This window comes from Hyaena hyaena, unplaced genomic scaffold, assembly GCF_003009895.1.
Source record: "Hyaena hyaena isolate Hyena2069 unplaced genomic scaffold, ASM300989v1 scaffold_173, whole genome shotgun sequence".
Lineage (NCBI taxonomy): Eukaryota > Metazoa > Chordata > Mammalia > Carnivora > Hyaenidae > Hyaena > Hyaena hyaena.
This window is the reverse complement of record NW_024080805.1, coordinates 2,028,659-2,046,711: the sequence shown is the minus strand read 5'-3', so window position 1 is coordinate 2,046,711 and position 18,053 is coordinate 2,028,659. Positions and strand designations below refer to the sequence as shown.

The 18,053-nt window shown below is 46.5% G+C and overlaps 1 protein-coding gene across 3 annotated transcripts in view; it reads right to left on the bottom strand.

The window, feature by feature from the left end:
• Positions 1 to 18,053, bottom strand: part of BCL11A (BAF chromatin remodeling complex subunit BCL11A) — a 99,738-nt gene that overhangs the window by 8,075 nt on the left and 73,610 nt on the right. Inside the window, exons 3-4 of one of the 3 annotated variants that reach the window (XM_039240351.1) lie at positions 7,509 to 7,610; positions 478 to 2,220 (exon numbers count right to left, since the gene is read on the bottom strand). In XM_039240351.1, coding sequence (XP_039096282.1) covers positions 478 to 2,220; positions 7,509 to 7,610 — 1,845 coding nt within the window. Of the gene's footprint in view, positions 1 to 11; positions 2,221 to 7,508; positions 7,611 to 18,053 lie in introns of those variants that run through there. The other 2 variants (XM_039240352.1, XM_039240350.1) reach the window with 2 other exon arrangements.

The window sequence follows — 18,053 nt, the reverse complement described above, 5'->3', positions numbered from 1 at the left end:
AAAGAAAAAAAAAAACAGGTGTGCTGGTGACAAGCACTCTCATATTCTTAGCTTCCGTTACTTCTGTTTGTTTGTTTGTTTAATCACATGGGACTAGAAAAAAACCCTACAGGGAGTGGGGCTGGAGGGCGTTGGGGAAGGGGGGGTGGTGAAAAAAGGAAGTGTCAGGTGGGAGTGAGGGAGGGGTATTAATATACCTCTATTCAGTTTTTATATCATTATTCAACACTCGATCACTGTGCCATTTTTTCATGTGTTTCTCCAGGGTACTGTACACGCTAAAAGGCATCTTACAAATTTCACATTTGTAAACGTCCTTCCCCACCTGGCCATGCGTTTTCATGTGCCTGGTGAGCTTGCTACTCTGGGCACAGGCATAGTTGCACAGCTCGCATTTATAAGGCCTTTCGCCCGTGTGGCTTCTCCTGTGGACAGTGAGATTGCTACAGTTCTTGAAGACTTTCCCACAGTACTCACAAGTGTCGCTGCGTCTGCCCTCTTTTGAGCTGGGCCTGCCCGGGCCCGGACCACTAATATGGGGCGTGCTCCCTCCACTTCCCGTGCCGCTGCGCCCCGAGATCCCTCCGTCCAGCTCCCCGGGCGGCGTGGAGAAGCGCAAGCTCCCGTTCTCCGAGGAGTGCTCCGACGAGGAGGCGAAAGGCGATTGTCTGGAGTCTCCGAAGCTAAGGAAGGGATCTTTGAGCTGCCTGGAGGCCGCGTAGCCAGCGAGCCACTGCGAGTACACGTTCTCCGTGTTGGGCATCGCGGCCGGGGGCAAGTCGAACTCCTTCTCGAGCTTGATGCGCTTGGAGAAGGGGCTCAGCGAGCTGGGGCTGCCCAGCAGCAGCTTTTTGGACAGGCCCCCCGAGGCCGACTCGCCCGGGGAGCAGCCGCGGCCGTTAACAGTGCCATCGTCTATGCGGTCCGACTCGCCGGCCACCGAGTCTTCGTCGCACGTGTCCCTGTGGCCCTCGGCCTCGGCCAGGTGGCCGCGCTTGTGTTTCTCGCCCAGGACCTGGTGGAAGGCCTCGCTGAAGTGCTGCATGGAGCTGAGCACCATGCCCTGCATGACATCAGGCAGGGCGCGGCCCTCGTCGCCCACGCCCACCACCGCGCCCCGCGAGCTGTTCTCGTGGTGGCGCGCCGCCTCCAGGCTCAGCCCGAAGCCGTAGTCCACCCTCTCGCTCTCCGTCAGCTCCTCCTCCTCCTCTTCCTCCTCTTCTTCCTCTTCCTCGTCGTCCTCCTCTTCCTCCTCGTCCCCATTCTCCGGGATCAGGTTGGGGTCGTTCTCGCTCTTGAACTTGGCCACCACAGACTTGAGCGCGCTGCTGGCGCTGCCCACCAGGTCGCTGGTGCCGGGTTCCGGGGAGCTGGCGGTGGAGAGGCCGTCGTCGGACTTGACCGTCATGGGCGATGACTTGTGCATGTGCGTCTTCATGTGGCGCTTCAGCTTGCTGGCCTGCGTGCACGCGTGGTCGCACAGGTTGCACTTGTAGGGCTTCTCGCCCGTGTGGCTGCGCCGGTGCACCACGAGGTTGCTCTGAAATTTGAACGTCTTGCCGCAGAACTCGCATGACTTGGACTTGACCGGGGGCTGGGAGGGAGGAGGGGCGGATTGCAGAGGAGGGAGGGGGGGCGTCGCCAGGAAGGGCGGCTTGCTACCTGGCTGGAATGGTTGCAGTAACCTTTGCATAGGGCTGGGCCGGCCTGGGGACAGCGGTGGGCTAGACGTGTTCCCTGCCAGCTCTCTAAGTCTCCTAGAGAAATCCATGGCGGGAGGCTCCATAGCCATTGGATTCAACCGCAGCACCCTGTCAAAGGCACTCGGGTGATGGGTGGCCAGGGCCATCTCTTCCGCCCCCAGGCGCTCTATGCGGTGGGGGTCCAAGTGATGTCTTGGTGGTGGACTAAACAGGGGGGGAGTGGGTGGAAAGCGCCCTTCTGCCAGGCCGGAAGCCTCTCTCGATACTGATCCTGGTATTCTTAGCAGGTTAAAGGGGTTATTGTCTGCAATATGAATCCCATGGAGAGGTGGCTGGGAAGGACATTCTGCACCTAGTCCTGAAGGGATACCAACCCGCGGGGTCAGGGGACTTCCGTGTTCGCTTTCTAAGTAGATTCTTAATCCATGAGTGTTCTGTGCGTGTTGCAAGAGAAACCATGCACTGGTGAATGGCTGTTTGCAAGTTGTACATGTGTAGCTGCTGGGCTCATCTTTACCTGCAAAATAATACAACACCAACATCAATGTTTAATCACAGAGGAGGACATTAGCAATTGCTTATTTATGCTTCACCTCCAGCCTTCCCTGCCCCCAGCCCTCCACCCCACAGGCCTAAGCCCTCACTGATCTATCACATTCCCTGTGCCTAGAATTGGTGCCTGGTACATCTGGTGGTTGGTGCCCAATAAATATTTGTCGAATTGGTCTCTCTGCCATTTCATTCACTTCTAAGAATTTTAAGTCCAATCTCCAAAGCAGAAAAATCTGGACCAATTCAAGCTTGAGAATGAGGATCCCTACATTCTAGGAAACCTCAGCAAACCTCTTCTGAACTCTCCCATCTGTCACCAGCTGTGGTTTGGGGCAAGCAATTTCATCTCTGTGCCTCCGTTTCCTCATTTGTTAAGTGAGGGCCTTGGACAAGGTGACCTAAGGGAAATTTTCTGCTTCCTAAATCCCATCGTTCTATTCTCCCCTGGGTGGCAGGTGAACTTTCTAAATAGGCAATCATTTCATAGGGATATCAAAAAAGAGAAGGTCAACTCATTACAATTCTCTATGGCCTTAGAGATGCTTTTAATCTTAGCCTGAAACACACTAATTGTTGATATTGTTAAAAATGAGAAGATACTCCTAAAATGAGTCCAAAGAATAGAGACTAGCAACATTCTCACATCCCAGCCTGTGTGAGGACTGGTGAGTCCCCATTCTGGTTCCACAACACCCTACGGGAACTCCCATTTTTATCTCAAGGGATGTTGCAAAAAATCTCAAAAGGGAAATTTAATTCGGATTTAACCAACAGGCCGTATCAAATCTTTAAGAGTTGTTCCCCCAGTCAAACAAATGCAAGTCTGGAGAAGTTAGGAGGAGTGGCTGGTGCCAACTTAAGCAGACACAGCATCCTAGTTTAAGAACAGTTAAAGCAGCCAGCACCATGACGGGCAGCAGGCTGAGAAATGCTACACTATCCTCCTCCTCATTATTTTGAGAGGCTAACAACGTGAACCAAATTATACAACATCCTGCGCCCTCCGCTGAGCCTCAGCTCCAGTTGAGAAAGAAACAGAAAGATACAGTTCAGCTAGTCAACTCTTTGGCCAGTAGCCAAGCCGTCTGGAGAGGGGCCCTGCTTAAGTCACATTATTTCTCTCTCACTGAAAAGAACCCGAGAGTGGTAAATGCCACTTTGGCAAAGAGGGGGACAGCTTGACTTCACAATCATTCACTTTTGGAGATAGCTAAATTTAAAAATATATATACACCAAGGGAGTAACTAACAGTTTACCAGTCAACTACGGCATTAAAATGGGGCCCAAATGTTGGTGGCCAAAGGGCAAGGTTGAGAAAAATAGATGAACTTCCCAGGGATCTCAAAAAGCCAGTGCATGAAACACAAATGAGAAATAAACTTTAGCCCGTCTTTTAAAAAGGGGGACTAGAGGAGTCGCTTAAGGCCCCAGCTAGTATTTGTCAGTAACTTTTTTAAAAGCAAAAAAATCTACCACGGAGCTAGAGTGGGAATGAGGAATTAATCAATTACGATTCCTCCATTTAGCAAGTCAGAAAGAAAAGCTGGCAGGGTCTTCTCAGGAGCTCCAAACACTTGCATTCCCAAACAAGCCAGCCTTGCTCAGAGCGCTTGTCTGAATAATGGACTCCCTGCCCTGACCTTGTAATTTACTTTACAATGCATTTATAATCTCACTCAATATATCCCACTCCTGGGTAAATCTCTTTAACAAGATTAGATAATAAGATACCAAAATTAGGTTTCCAACATTTGCCTAATGTGAAGGGAGGGGGAAAAAAAGGCAGAAAGATTTTGAAAGAAAACGCTGACAGTAGTATCACATTATCTGCCTATTTTTGTTTGCCTCCTCTCTTCAAAGGGAAATAAAAAGTATCATTGTGAGTATTTTCATAAATTTTTTGTTGTTGTTGAACAATGACTTGGGTTCTAAATAGGCAGGAGAAAAAAACTTATCTGGTTCCAACTACCATGACCCTCCGTGGCTTTCTCCTTTGCCTCTCTAGGACTCTGCGTTATTATCATACATTTAGCCTGATAATCCGGATTGGATAAGTAAAGAGGAGATTTGTCAGCTGAAACAAGTCCTTAACACTTTCATCACTCCAAATGCCTTAAAATCATATTTTCGCTTATGATATTCTATTGAATCCCAGGACTGGACCCATAAATAGCGAGCTGGCTTTTGCACGCACGTTGAGCATGGCTATGGTTAAGAGCCAAAATGTGCACAGCACTGCATCAAGGGTCTCACCTGTATCCTTAAAAAGGCTTAAACAGGCAAAGTCCATCTTATTTTGCTGCTCTGAACCTCCTAAAATTTTGTTTTCAGAGCCAGCAATGTGATCGTGCTACACTATGCTCACACTGTGCTGTTACCCTCTCCTCTCATACATCAGGTCAGAGAAGATAGCATTTTATCTTATAATGAGCATACAACATACAGTTTTCACTATCGCATTTTAGTATTCCTATCAACTAGATATTCTAGATCATGAGGGCAGCTAGTGTAATCATAATGTCAATGAGAAGGGCTGTTACGATTGAGACTAAAGATTACATCAAAAGAGCTGCTTTGAAACTGGTAATTATTACCAGTCCACTAATAGCAAATGATGCATTACAGTTTCACCATATAATCTGTATTTCACTCAGCTCACGCCAGTGCACCATATTATATTACAGTGCACACAGATTCTCAATTCCTAAACTGCAGTCATCAATAAATGTGTTACTTGCCATAATTTGTGAAATTACTTTGTTCATAACATCTTTGATGGTTTAGAAAGAACTGAATTGATTTCCTGCGTGGCAAAATTAGGGCTACATTGATTTATTGACGTGTAAAATATAATAATATTCTTCATTTACTCTGACGAAAATCAACTTCTCAATTTGAGAGCCTCATTGGGCATTCACGGAGATTGTTTTGATTTAGAGCAATAAACTGAGTCCTGGCCCCAAGCACAGGAACTCCAGGCCTCAAACGGTTAAAATCAGCCATTAGCTCACCTACCAGCTTTTATTTTATTTCATTTTATTGGATGGGGAGGAATAAGCCCATTTTTAGTTTGTCACCAATGCTAAAGAGTCATGCGATCTAAGCCTTAGGATTGAGAAAAACAAGGGAGTCTGCCTCTACTATTTACCAGCTTATGGCTTTGAGACACTTCATTTCTTTGAGCCTTAGGTTTCCTATCTGTTAAAATGAGCACAAAAACAGTACCTTACAGAACTGTGAGGCTGAAATGACAGACAGGTATAAAAGCCATATGTAAACTACCAGGTCCAAGGTGAATGTGAGTTTTCATTACTCACAGGCTTGATTAGTTACCCAGCATGATGACTGACCAGGTTGTACACCCAGAAGGGCTTCCAGAAGAAGGGTGGAATCCAGAATCCAGGCCTCGGGCCAAGGGGAGGGAGGTCCTGGATAGTGGGTGGCAGGAGGGGCCACTTTAAGGCCCATGACTGCGGTCCACTAGCAGGGAAGCCACAGGGAAATGCTAAGTGCTCTGCAAGCCAAGGGCAGCTGGTTAAGGCAGCTGGGTGGCGTGGGGGTCAGCTCTGCTCGAATGCTTTCTGGAACTCCACAAGCCATTTCCACATACCTTGTCTGGTCACTCCTAAACTGGTCCTGCCAGCACGGGCACCAGCAAACTAGGTACCCTCCCTTTGCGGGAAGAGGGGGAGAAGACATGGATTCTGTAGCAGGCTCCTAGTTTCCCACCCCTGCCCTCGGGAGGGTCAGCGGAAGACAGAGAAACCTGAACTGATTCCCAGGCCAGCAGCCCTGGGCCACTCAGCTCCGCCCTCCTCTCTACTGCCCTACTCCCTTCTCATCCCTTCCTTCTAAGGGTGGCTCTGTTCCCACAGCCCAGTGAGGGGCCCCAGGCACCCCCAGCGAAAGGAGAAGAGCGCTCCCCACCCAGTCAGCATGTAGGGACTCGAAACCATGAGTCCAACCCCCTAAACTCTGCAATCAGTGACCTAACCCAGGCTTAGGCCCAGCTTCGTGTTGGGGAGGGGATGGCAGAAGAGGTGCTTTTAACCCCTGCACCGCCCAGCCCTCAGGACTTGAGGACTTGTGAAATTCATACAATAACTCTTTGTTACCTAGGATTACCTAGGAGTTAACAAAATAAACAGCTGGCTTCAAATTTGGTCTCAGGGCGCATGCCCTGCCCTGAAGACACCCTTCACAAGATGGTTGGGTCTACTTTACCTCTCCCATCTAAAACCCAGTCCCCTTTATAGCTGAACTCCCCATCATCATGCTCTTCCTTATGTTCTTTCCATGACACCTTCCCTTTCTCTTCTTTCCACAACAGGTAACCTTTCACTTACTTTCAAGATAAAAATGAATTCCTTAAATAAAAATGAAGTGTCACGCTTTTTTTTTTTTTCTTAAACCTGCTTTTTCATGTTTGGGGAAGAATCGACCCCCACCCCCATCCAACTTTTTAGCCATGCATGACTCATACCATTTATTACTACACAGAAAAGCAAACTGTATTATCTTCTAGAACAACATCTTTCAAAAGCATTTTTATAAACATACAAATCTAAATTTCATAAAAAGGTCCCCACCATAGAAGTTGGCTTGCACACATAAGTGGTTGGTGTTAATGGTAGTGATGGTGGTGATAGTGGTATCTTTGAATTTAAGCAACAATGCTATGCATTTTTCTCTAAAACTAGGAGAAAAACAAGTAGAAATCATCTGTGTGTGCACATATATAACACATATACACCGTGTACATATACAAATATACCATGTTTAAATACACATGTAAATGCATCTATAACATGCATGAGAATAACTGTAGAGTAACTCTAAACTGACTTCTTTGGATTCTGGCCTCTGCTAACAAGTATGTCAGGGGATAAACTCAAAGTCCTAAATGAGGCCATGGAAGTGAACGTCCAGCAATAAAACGGGCCCTGAACACACACAGGTCTATGATCACAGGCCATGGAGCCAGGTAAGACCCTGGGGAGGAGACCCACAGGGACGAGTTACTGTCAGCTCCGTGCCTTCAGTGGGAATGACAGAAAAAAGGGGAGGGAAAGAGAGGAGAGGGTAGAGTGGAGGGGGGAGAGGGTGCCAAGTGAGTAATGGAATAATACATATGCGGATGCCAATCTATTTTGGAAGTAACTCCTTTCAGTACTTAAAAAGTAAGGGTAATTTCCAGAAACGCTCATCTCTATACACATGGACATTTGTAGAAGAAATAATGCTCAACTTACAAATACCCTGCGGGGTATATTCTGCACTCATCCCGGGCGTGGGGATTAGAGCTCCGTGTGCAGAACGAGGGGAGGAGAGGCCCCTCCAGTGCAGAAGTTTATCTGTGAAAGAAACCCAAAATCAAGCACTAAAGCTATAAACAATGTGCATCGTAAACCACAGGATATCACATTTCAATTCCATTAAAATAGATTAACATCATTACAACAGCCTTGCAGATACTTAACAGGCCCAAGGCCTGTATCAAAAAAACAAAACAAAACAAAACAAACCCCAAAAAACAGTGATGAAGTTATTTCCACAATTTTGTTTTGTTTTTGATTTCGGTCTTTTTCAACAAAAGAGAAGGGACTTGTGTTTTTTGGGGGGGTGGGGGGAGTTTGGTTCCTTTGCTTGATTGTTATTGTTTGTTTATTGTCTTATAAGGGATATGTAAATAGCAAGGGGGAAATTGGCAACGTTATGGGGCAGACTGGTAAAATGGAGGGATTTATCTGCAAGGCTGGTTCACATGCATACATTTACTTTACTAGACATGCCCAAGTGAAAAATAAATAACATGCAACTGCTGTACTTAGGATTGCACCTCCAAAGATAGGGAAATCTTAGGCATTCGGGACTTGGACGGGCCACCCTCTAAAATCCCATCAGCAAAATACCTCATATAGACATGGCTTCTCAACAACACAAAGCAGTGGAGAATAAATACTAGACTTCTGGGGTTATGATAACTCTGGCCAAGTCCCCACCTTGAGGGTGAGGAATCCCACTATTAAATGACAGGGATAAACCAGCATTCTGATAATAGCAGCACCCAGAAAAAGCGGCCCACCTTCTCCATTCTACTGCACTTGGTTGCACTCTGGTGAGGAGAAATGACTTCTCACACTAATAAACATAAATCTAGCAATAAATCAAGCATTTCTAGCTCTGAGACTTGGGTGAGAAAAGAAATATTTGGTTTGTGCAACCTGGGGATTATATGGTTTGTGTGGTAAGTTCCTAGTTTTTCCAAGTCCACCTTGAGCTAACCAACCATGTAGAGGTCAACCTTGAGACAGAGTGTAGAAGAGATGGAGCAGGAGATACCCAGTATGTTCTAGAGGCCTGGAGTTTGTGATGATTGGGGGAGGAGGGAGAGAAGAAAAACAGACTTTGATGGTGAGTAAACAGAGTATGTTTTCCATTAGCTTAATACTAAGAGCACTTAAAAGTGTTGTTGTTATGCTCTAGGATAGCAGGTCCCAAGTGTAAAATACATCCTGTTCTCCTTATATAGATTCACATTGCCAAGAACAGCCAGGGCAGTCAGCACAAGGTTTCCTTTCCTGAGGAGCGTGGTGGGTAACAATGGCATGCTGCTCATGGAAGCTCTAATGCTCTGTTGTCAAGCTCTGTTGTTCCTAGGTCTGCAAAGGGTGGCTGGCTGTGGAGGCCTCGCCTAGCCTGAGACCATCTACAGAGGCATATCCTCCTCTCCAGCCCCAAACAGAATTAATGCCACAAAACAAACCAGCAAAAGAGCAAAGACTGGACTTAAAAAACAAGTATGTCTTCAGTTGACTGTGTTTTTTACAAACAGGGTATTGAAAGCATAGGGTAAAATTAACTACCGATTTAGTCATTGTTGTTTTTCAACAAGAAATCGGAGAATCCATTTCCTTACTTGGTTCTCATCTTAGCCATTTCAGAAGTTGGTTTGTCACCAAGACTGAGAGCCTTTTCTTAGGAGACCCACACAACTGAGGTACCTCCATGACCCTAGCAGAAATGCAACAAGGTACTTGGGCTCCTGCACAGGGACAGTCTGATTTCAATTCCTTGTCATTTAGTCTAAGAGGAGACTCTGAGGTGCCTTGATAGGCTTCCAGCAAGAAATGAGAGGACTGTTAATCTATCCCAGGCCTGACTACTTTCATTTCTGTCTGGTTGGTAACTCTGTCTACACACCAGTCAGCCCTGAACAAGCTGCATTTCCAGGGGCAGCGGCTGGGCCCATTTCCCCACAGGGCCAGGCCACATGGCAAAGAAAGGGCTCATCAAGGAGAGTATCTGGGTATCTGGCACCATGACCTGTTTTTGGCTTTTGAATTGTAAAAAACTTTCAAGATCATCAGGTCTACGCCTTCATTTGACACATGGGGAAACTAAGGGCTTGTGACTAGCCCACAAGCTAGGTTGAAAGTTAACCACAAAGTGAAGATCAGAATTAAGTCTCCTGCTGCCCCAGCAGTGCTCTTTCCTGGGACATCCATCTATCTCCTCCCCCTGGTTCCTGCCCAAGGAGTGCCAACGAGGAGGCACTCATCGACCCATTAGGAGAAACAACCTCTCACCGCAAACTCTCAGAAGGGAGTCCAACCCAGGGGTGTTGAGTGGGCCTTTCAGAGGGTCCAAATGAACTGACTTGGTTTCAAAACTGGAAAACAACACCTGATCTGCTTCCTGGGCCTCTTGGCTTCCCTGCCCCCCACTGTTTTCACCCTCTACCATCCGCTTCCCCTGCAGAATTTGGCCACCTTAAGAGGGACACACCCATTCCTATCAGCTTAACAAGCTATTGACATTGCCCTTCTGAGAGACTCATACTTGTATTTCTCTTCCTCCAGGAAGAGCGTCAAGGCACAGGCAACGGGGAACCCCAGCTGATTCTGCAGCCTCTCCCACTGCACACATTCTCCTTGGTAAGTTGTCGACATTCCCACAGGAACTGGAAATGCTAAGTTGTTAACAGCCTCCCTAGGGTTTAACTTCTTGCTATGATGCTTTCAATTATTTCATCATGTTTTAGGCAAAGTCTCACAATTAATGCTTTGAAGCATCACACTCAACAAGCAGTTCTACCTGCCCGCCCCCACCCCCCACCCCATTTGAGGGCCTTTTCTCTCCATTACCCCCAGGGAGTGGTGGGTTCAGGTAGCTGGCTGGAAAGCGGGAGATCTAGCTCTGCTCTCTTTTGTTTCCTTGGTGGTTCTCTTAGGGCAGTGTTCTCAAAGTGCAGCCCCAGGCCTGGCATCAGCAAGGCTTGGAGCTTGTTGGAAATGCAAATTCTCAGGCCCACCTCAGACCTACTGAATAACAACCTGGGGGTGGGGGCCATGCAGCAATCTATGTTTAACAAGTCCTCCACACAGTCCACTTTAAGACCATGTTGTCGTGGGGTAAGGGGAGGAACGGAAGCTGGAAGCATGTTCCTCTGGCAGGGAGCCAGAGTGGCTATGAGACTTTTGTCCCTTTCTTTCTGAGACTCACCTCTTTCAGGACTGGAACAGTCAAAAACAGAGCAAGCCTGGGACATCCCTAAGAATTGCTACATGTGGAATTCCACCCTCCCTCATTGAAGGGCAGGGAACAAACCCAGGCTTTCTATCAAGTACAGAATGCTCTTTGCACTAGACAACATCCAAACCAGTTTCTGTCAGACAGATGGTGTCCTCATCACTTTCATAAAAGCTGAAATGTTTTGAGGAAGCAGCTGTGGCACACTGCATGGGTGGGGTAAAAACTGGACTCTGTTTCCCTGTCTGGGCTCACAAACGTGATGTGTTGCCCTCTTCTGGATCAGTCTTTCCAAACGCCTGTGCTCTTCTGGTGAAAGGTGTTTTAACCTGTTCTGTTTCATAAAGGTCTCTCTGGACCCAGCATCTCCACCTGGGGCCTCAGAAATGCCTTTCGCGTTATTAAGTTGCAATGTTTCCTGACGGCTGAATGAAAAAGAAGGAATCTTATTTTTTCAGGTCTCATTAAAAATCTGCACTAAATCAGGAATGGTTTTGATTTAATGTTACACATTGGTCACTTTACATTTCTATATACAGTAGGTACCAACTTTTGATGCAGAGCTCTATGAGCCCAGTGGGATGTCCCTGGAATGTAAGGTCCTTGAGTCAAGTTTCAGGTTTCCTCAAGAACATCTCAAAGACTCCTTTATTATTGACATGCTGCTTGTTTCTGAAATTAATCACTGGGTATGTAACGCAGCCACATTAGAGTCCTTCTCATCGACAAGTAATAGTGCTGATCTACACATGTGCCGAAACAGCTAAGCACAAAGCATCATTTCGAACACATTTAATGACTGTTCGGAGTGCCCAACTTTTATCGGATATTAAATCCCCAGGCCTCCCTAGAGGAGTACATAGAGATATAGGTGTCTGATGTTTCCTGAAATGTGTATATATATTTCCTTTCTTAAGGAAATATATCCTTTCATATGTTTCTAGAAAACTTCCCTGTTTTTCCAATTAGATAGGGCACAAAAGGAGTACAGCTGTCCCCAAGTGGAACGCGTTACCCTGGGAAGCCCTAATCTCTCATTCATTCTGGGTCTTCAAGAAAAGAATGAATGACAACCCACCGTGATGGGGAAAGATCTCTATATTGGTGATATAGGCCAAAATAGAGGACCCTGACACTCTTTTCCAGCGCCAAGATCCTCAAATCTCCTCTTCCCCAGCCAGTAGCCAACTTACAGACTACACTTAAAATGCATCCTAAAAGTGTGTACAGTTTCCTGAATAAACCAATTCCAATTTTATCACTATTATTGGATCCAAATCACAAAAATAACAAGTGCAGCTAGTCTGGGATAGAGGTTTCTTTAACTGGAAAGCAAGTCCACTAAACATCCTTCTAGCTCTTAACCCTCCGTTTACAATAGATAATACCAGCTCCTCTACCTCAGATTCTGTGACTTATCCAAGTATTACAGAGCAAACATTAGCTATGCCTATGTCTTGAGTCATGTCAATCTAAACTGAAAATGTGCCAGCTTTCTCATCGCTAACAGACTTCTTAATTAACCTTCTGATATTGTCAAAATTAAATTCCCTTTTGTTCTAGAAATGAGCATTTAAACGAGCATTTTTTTCCATCGTTGCTTTTTTTTTTTTTTTAAACTAGCTATGGTTTTATTTTACCCAATTGTGATGCTCTTTAAAAAGTGTGCCCTGTACAGATGAAAAGCAAGTGAGAATTCTGGAGATATCACACTTAACAAAATTTCCTTGCTGAAATTTGCTCATGATCTCTATATTCCTTAATCCTTCAGTGGTGACTCTAATTTTATCAATCGCCCATTTAAAAACCCTTTTTCTTTTTTCACCAACTCTATCCTCTCATAGCCTTGATTATCTAAAAACTAATTTCACCTTTTGAGTTCTTATCCTAGAAATTCACTCAAGGGAGAAGGAGAGATGACACCTTTCATATCCCTTTATCTATAAAAATACAAAAAATGCAAGCCACCAATCTGTCAGGCCTAAACAAAATTTTCTGCAATCTGTGTCTTTAACATAAGCAAAGCATATAATTCAAAAGAGAGAGAGAGAACGTGAGAGAGTGAGTGAGAGAGGGAGAGATAAAGCAAGCTTGCTTTTCTGAAGAATAACTAAACCAAAGACACCGTGTTCCATCTTTGTGTTGAAATGCAGATTTCCCACTAAAAGGCAAATCCTTCATTTCAAAAGGTTGAATAGGATGGTACTTAAAAAAAGAATTCCAGCTGGTTAAATTTAGGGTGTTGAAAAAAGTGCACTCCAATAATATTCTTTGGCTCTGGGCCCAAAGTATTTTCACTTGATTGTGAATTAGATAAATTTTTATTACACTTTAAGCTTTTGCCTTAGAATGGTGGAACTAATCAAGGAGACTGGAAGGGCAGCTCTATAAAGACAAATTGTCTTAGGACAGATTTTTTTTTCCTTTGTTTAACTGTGTACCTCACTGTGCAAAACGTGTTACCCAGGTTAATGCCATTCATTCATTCTCTCATGCGTTCATTCAACAACTATTTACCGAGGGCCTGTAACACCCAGAGCAACGGGCCGGGATCTGGGGGCAACACAAAGAAAACCCACACAGACTTGCCGATAGGAGCCCTCAACTAACAGAGGAGAGAAGACCTGGACAGAAATCCCTCTCCTCCAATGCAGAAAGTATGTCATGAGAGAGGCACAGATAAGCTGCTATGAAAATTCAAAGGAAGAGAAATTACTTCCACTTGAAAGGGAGGAGAGCAGCTTTCAGGAAGAGGTAACTTATGAACTGCACCTGGAGAGCCAAGAGGAAGAACTTTCCAGACAAAAGCAAAAGCAGGTACAGATGCTCAGAGGAGCAAAGGCCACGGTGTGTACAGAGCAAATGGGGCCCAACAGGTAGTTACATGTAAATCAAAATACTGTACACCGACCCTTTAGTTGACAACAGAGGATCTGTTCGTCTAAATAAACCTTATGAGGACGTCTGCAAAGCCCTCAGCTTTCACAAGTTCCTATTTTCGAATATCACATTTTCTTAAAATAAGGGACACGGCCATGCAGACGCTTGAGAAACTCTTTATGCAAGTTCATCCGTCCTGTTTCCTCCTCCCCCCCCCCCCGCCATTTTTCTTCCCTGTTGAATGGTGGGTGGTCTGCTGAGGCAGGATTCAGTGTGTTTTATTCCTCTGAGTCAGACAAACAAGTGTTGATAGCCACGTTCTTCTTTGCAATATTGCCTCCCTGGCTTAAATAATCTATTTCAGATGTATCATTGCCAGTTTTAGATGGGCTTGTACTTGCTGACACATTCTCAACAAATGACTGTGCAAGAAATGTGGAGGTTTTCCTACACTGCTTTGTCTCTTTAGTCATCAACTTGACCTTCCCTCCAAATTTCCCTCCTTTCTTCTCTTCAAAGCCATGGGTAAGGGGGGCGGGGGGCTGCCCTCACCCCTGCTCTCTGAGTCCTTACGTGAGGATTTTGTTTGTGCGTGGTGGGGTGTGCATGACTGTGTGAGTGTGTGTGAGTGCATGCATCGGCACGTGCATGCATGTTCTCCTCTACCTGCGGTCTTTCTCAGGTTATTTGAGATATTTGAGAATGACTTCTAAAGATGCCCTCGCCCAATACATTTCCCTATGAACGCCACTGACCCTCACTCTCCAGAATCTTTTCTTCCTTTAGGAGGTCAGTTACTTGCTCCTCTCGAGAGACTGCTGGCACAAAGGCAGGAATCCAGATTCTCCAGTCCCAATCTGCCACTCACCAGCTGTGCATGACCTTGAGAAAATCCCTTCCCCTTTCTGACCTTAAGTTTCTCATCCTTAAAAAGAGAAGACTGGGGGCGCCTGGGTGGCTTAGTCGGTTAAGCCTCCGACTTTCGCTTGGGTCATGATCTCGCGGTTCGTGGGTTCGAGCCCCGCGTCGGGCTCTGTGCTGTCTGCCAGCTCAGAGCCTGGAGCCTGTTTCAGTCTGTGACTCTCTCTCTCTCTGACCCTCCCCTGCTCACGCTGTCTCTCTCTCTCATAGAAATAAATAAAAAATATATATATAAAAAAAAAAAAAAGAGAAGACTGGATCAGAGATGCATGATGACTTCCTCCTGTTTCCCATGCCAGTCGAAATCTCCTTGAGACCAGATATAGGACAGGAGTTTGGGATGCAGTTAAGAGACCCAACAGGGGCCATCTTAAAAGCGGGCCAGGAAGGGCCTGTGCCCCAGCGACCTTGCAGGGAGTAGGAGGACCCTCCAGGTCACTGTGGGCCGGGTCCAGCTGCCAGGCTAATTCTCAGGCTCAGAAAGTAGGCCCAGTGGTGGATTTCACTTCCTGGGGCACAATCTTACAAAGCTCACCTGTCTGAGCTTCAAGGAGGAAACCAAGGTGGGTCCAGAGCCAAAGAGAATGAAGGTCACAGAGGACCAGGAAGAAAGTTTTCACAAACTCAGGCTAAATGTCAAGGGAAAAGGTCTCTGCTGTCCGTGCCAGAAGGCCAGTGGCAAAGCTGGGCCTCACGCCAGAGCCTGGCACCCACAGGACTCCAAGGAAAGCCAGAATCCTCTCCAGGCCACCTCAGACCAGGGTGGCAAGGCCCCAGTGTCCTGTGGTCCCTGCCCTCAACCAGCGCGAAGGGTTCCTGGAAAGCCATGTGTAAAGTGAGTTTCTGTAAACTGAATCACATTTGCTAACCGACATAATTTCAGAGATGTTTCATCACCCTTCCAGGCCTATCGAAAATTGGCAGGGCTTCTAACATTTTACCTTTTAAGTGCTTCTTCCTCCACCCCCTCCCCAACCTCTCTGTCAAGTAGTTAATGATCTGTAAACAAACACTTTAAATTCAGTGGGGGAGCTCACTATTTAAAGGAACCCTGTGGCGAAACCTTTTGAAAAGTTAACAATCTTTCTGTAATGTGAAAAATCACCCTCTAATTTATCAGTTGCCATTGATGAGATTTCGTGCATATTGGGGCTTTCCGAAGGTGGGGCTCAACTGCAACACCTTTGTGGTTGGAAGGGGGCAGTGATAAAAAGAAGCTGCTCTGAGTTCGTTTCTATCACCCCGCCTGTCCAGCCTCACACAAATATATTCACAGATACCACTCATGCCTCCCTACCCACAGGAGAAATGAAGAAAAGGATGGAAGATTATAGTCCCAGACTCCCAGAAAGCCTTGAAAACCACGCGCTTGAGTGTCTCCTGGCTTAAGTATTAGATGCCTGAGGGGAGGAAAAGGCATTTGGGCTATAAAGATGGATCCAATGAGACTGACCATTTGCTTAGCAAACGTTTAATTCTGATAACCCCAGCCAGAGTAGAGGCCTTGTCTATCAAAGCCAACAGAACACGCAACTCCCAAATTACTCTGAAGAGGCCACCCCGAACCTTTTTATCGGTGTCGATGCAGGACAAATGTAATTTATGCCTCTATGCCACCATTTTCATGAGTCTCAAGGAAACCGGATAATAAATTTAAGCAAACCAAGCTTAGCACTTATAAGGAGATCCCTGAGGTTTTCAGGTGTCTCGGCTGTTGTAGAGGAAGAAGTCAGCAGGGGGCCAGTGGTGGTGCCGGAGAGACAAGGCAGGGGAGAGGCATGGTTGACCACCCAGAGAGCTGGAGAGTTTTCTGTCTTATCCTCCAGGACTGATTTGTGCAACCACTCAAGGGAAAAGGGCCCCAAAGAATAGGCAGCCCCGAGCAGGCGGTGTCAGGCCTCCAAACCCAGCCCCTTCTTCAGGAAGTAGGTCCTGGCCTCTCTGGAGACATTCTTCTTCTTCCCGAAGCATCTTCCTCACCTTCTGGCCCCATGGTGATCCTGCCGGATGAGGGAAGATGCTATCCTCACCTCCCCAGGGAGGAAACAGTAGATGTCCAAAGTGTCCTGCTGCAGGTTGTGAAGCCAGGGCTGGGAGTCAGAGTCCAGTCTACCTTCCTGGGCACTAAGTTTGCCCCTCATCACCACTCATTTCAGGAGCTCTCAAGGTGAGCCAAGGCAGAGTGTGTTGTCTAGAACCAAGTCTTCGTACCATTCACAGGCAACCACTTGCCTTCCTGGGACTATAGGGTAGGGTATGTATGTGTGTGTGTGTGTGTGTATGTGTGTGTGTGTGTCTGTCTGTCTGTCTGTCTGTGTCTGTGAGGTGGTGGGGAAGGCAGACTGTATAGGCCAAATGCTCTGTGACAATCTTGGCCGAGGGATCCTTAGAACCAAAATTGGCCTTTCTCCAAAATGAAAACCTGTCACATCCTATGGTTAACACAGAAGTGCTCGGAAATTGTGAGAACTAATTTAGGACTTCAAAGCTCCACAAACTAAAAGGAAAAAAAAAATGGTCTAGCAGGTCAGGCTCTGACATTTCTTCGGGAACAAAACTAGGCTGCCCTCTCGCCTGAGGTGAGATTGAATCAAGGAGGGTTCTGGTCCTGTGAGGCCAGGCCTCATCCCAAGGCAGCCAGTCTTTCTTTCAGAAACAGGCCTCTGCCCGCCCACAAGCTCCTCCAACTAAGTTCTGCTACCGTCTCCCCAGTCCCTCAGCACCTTCCCTCCTTCTGGGCACAGAGTGGCCCAGCTACAGGGTCAGCCCTAACCTCTCTGACAGAGTCTCGCCGAACAAAGGCGACGCAGACACAGTCTCTTTATCTGAGGCCTATTTTCTTGCTTTATAGTTATTTTCCTGGCTTTTTACCCAATTTCTAATCCCTCATTTATACCACTGACCAACCTGGAAAGAATTTCCTGAATAAAAAGAGATGCCCACATGTATCATCTGTACTCATTCAAGAGTTCCCAATCCAGCCACAGAGTGGGTGGTGCTGGCTGTTCTTGGGTTTACTAATTCTGTTGATTCAGCAGAGGTAACACCCAAAGTTATCAGACACCTCTGAGCTCTTCAAACCAAGAATGCACCATCTCAATTCCTTTCTACGCAGTGGACAGGTTCACTTGGGAGCTCAGCTTGTGGAGGCCTGGCCTCCCTGGGCTAAGGGGCCACAATCCCCGTATCTGTATTCCATAGGGATCAAGGGGGTGTTGGGATAAAGGGGCCCTACACTTCAGGGGAGACCCCGGAATCATTTTTTCTTTGGAATCTCTCTAAGACTACCTAGGAAATATAGGTCGGAGAGGGTTAGCTTTCCCAGCCATGCTCTATTTCCGCGCAGTCCCAACCATGGGAATGACCTGGAACCACCAATGTCAAGATCTCTCATGTCTACCAAGAACGGAGACACTCCACTCTCCCTAACAAGCCCCTCAGGCTGAAATCCTTTTACATCCAGA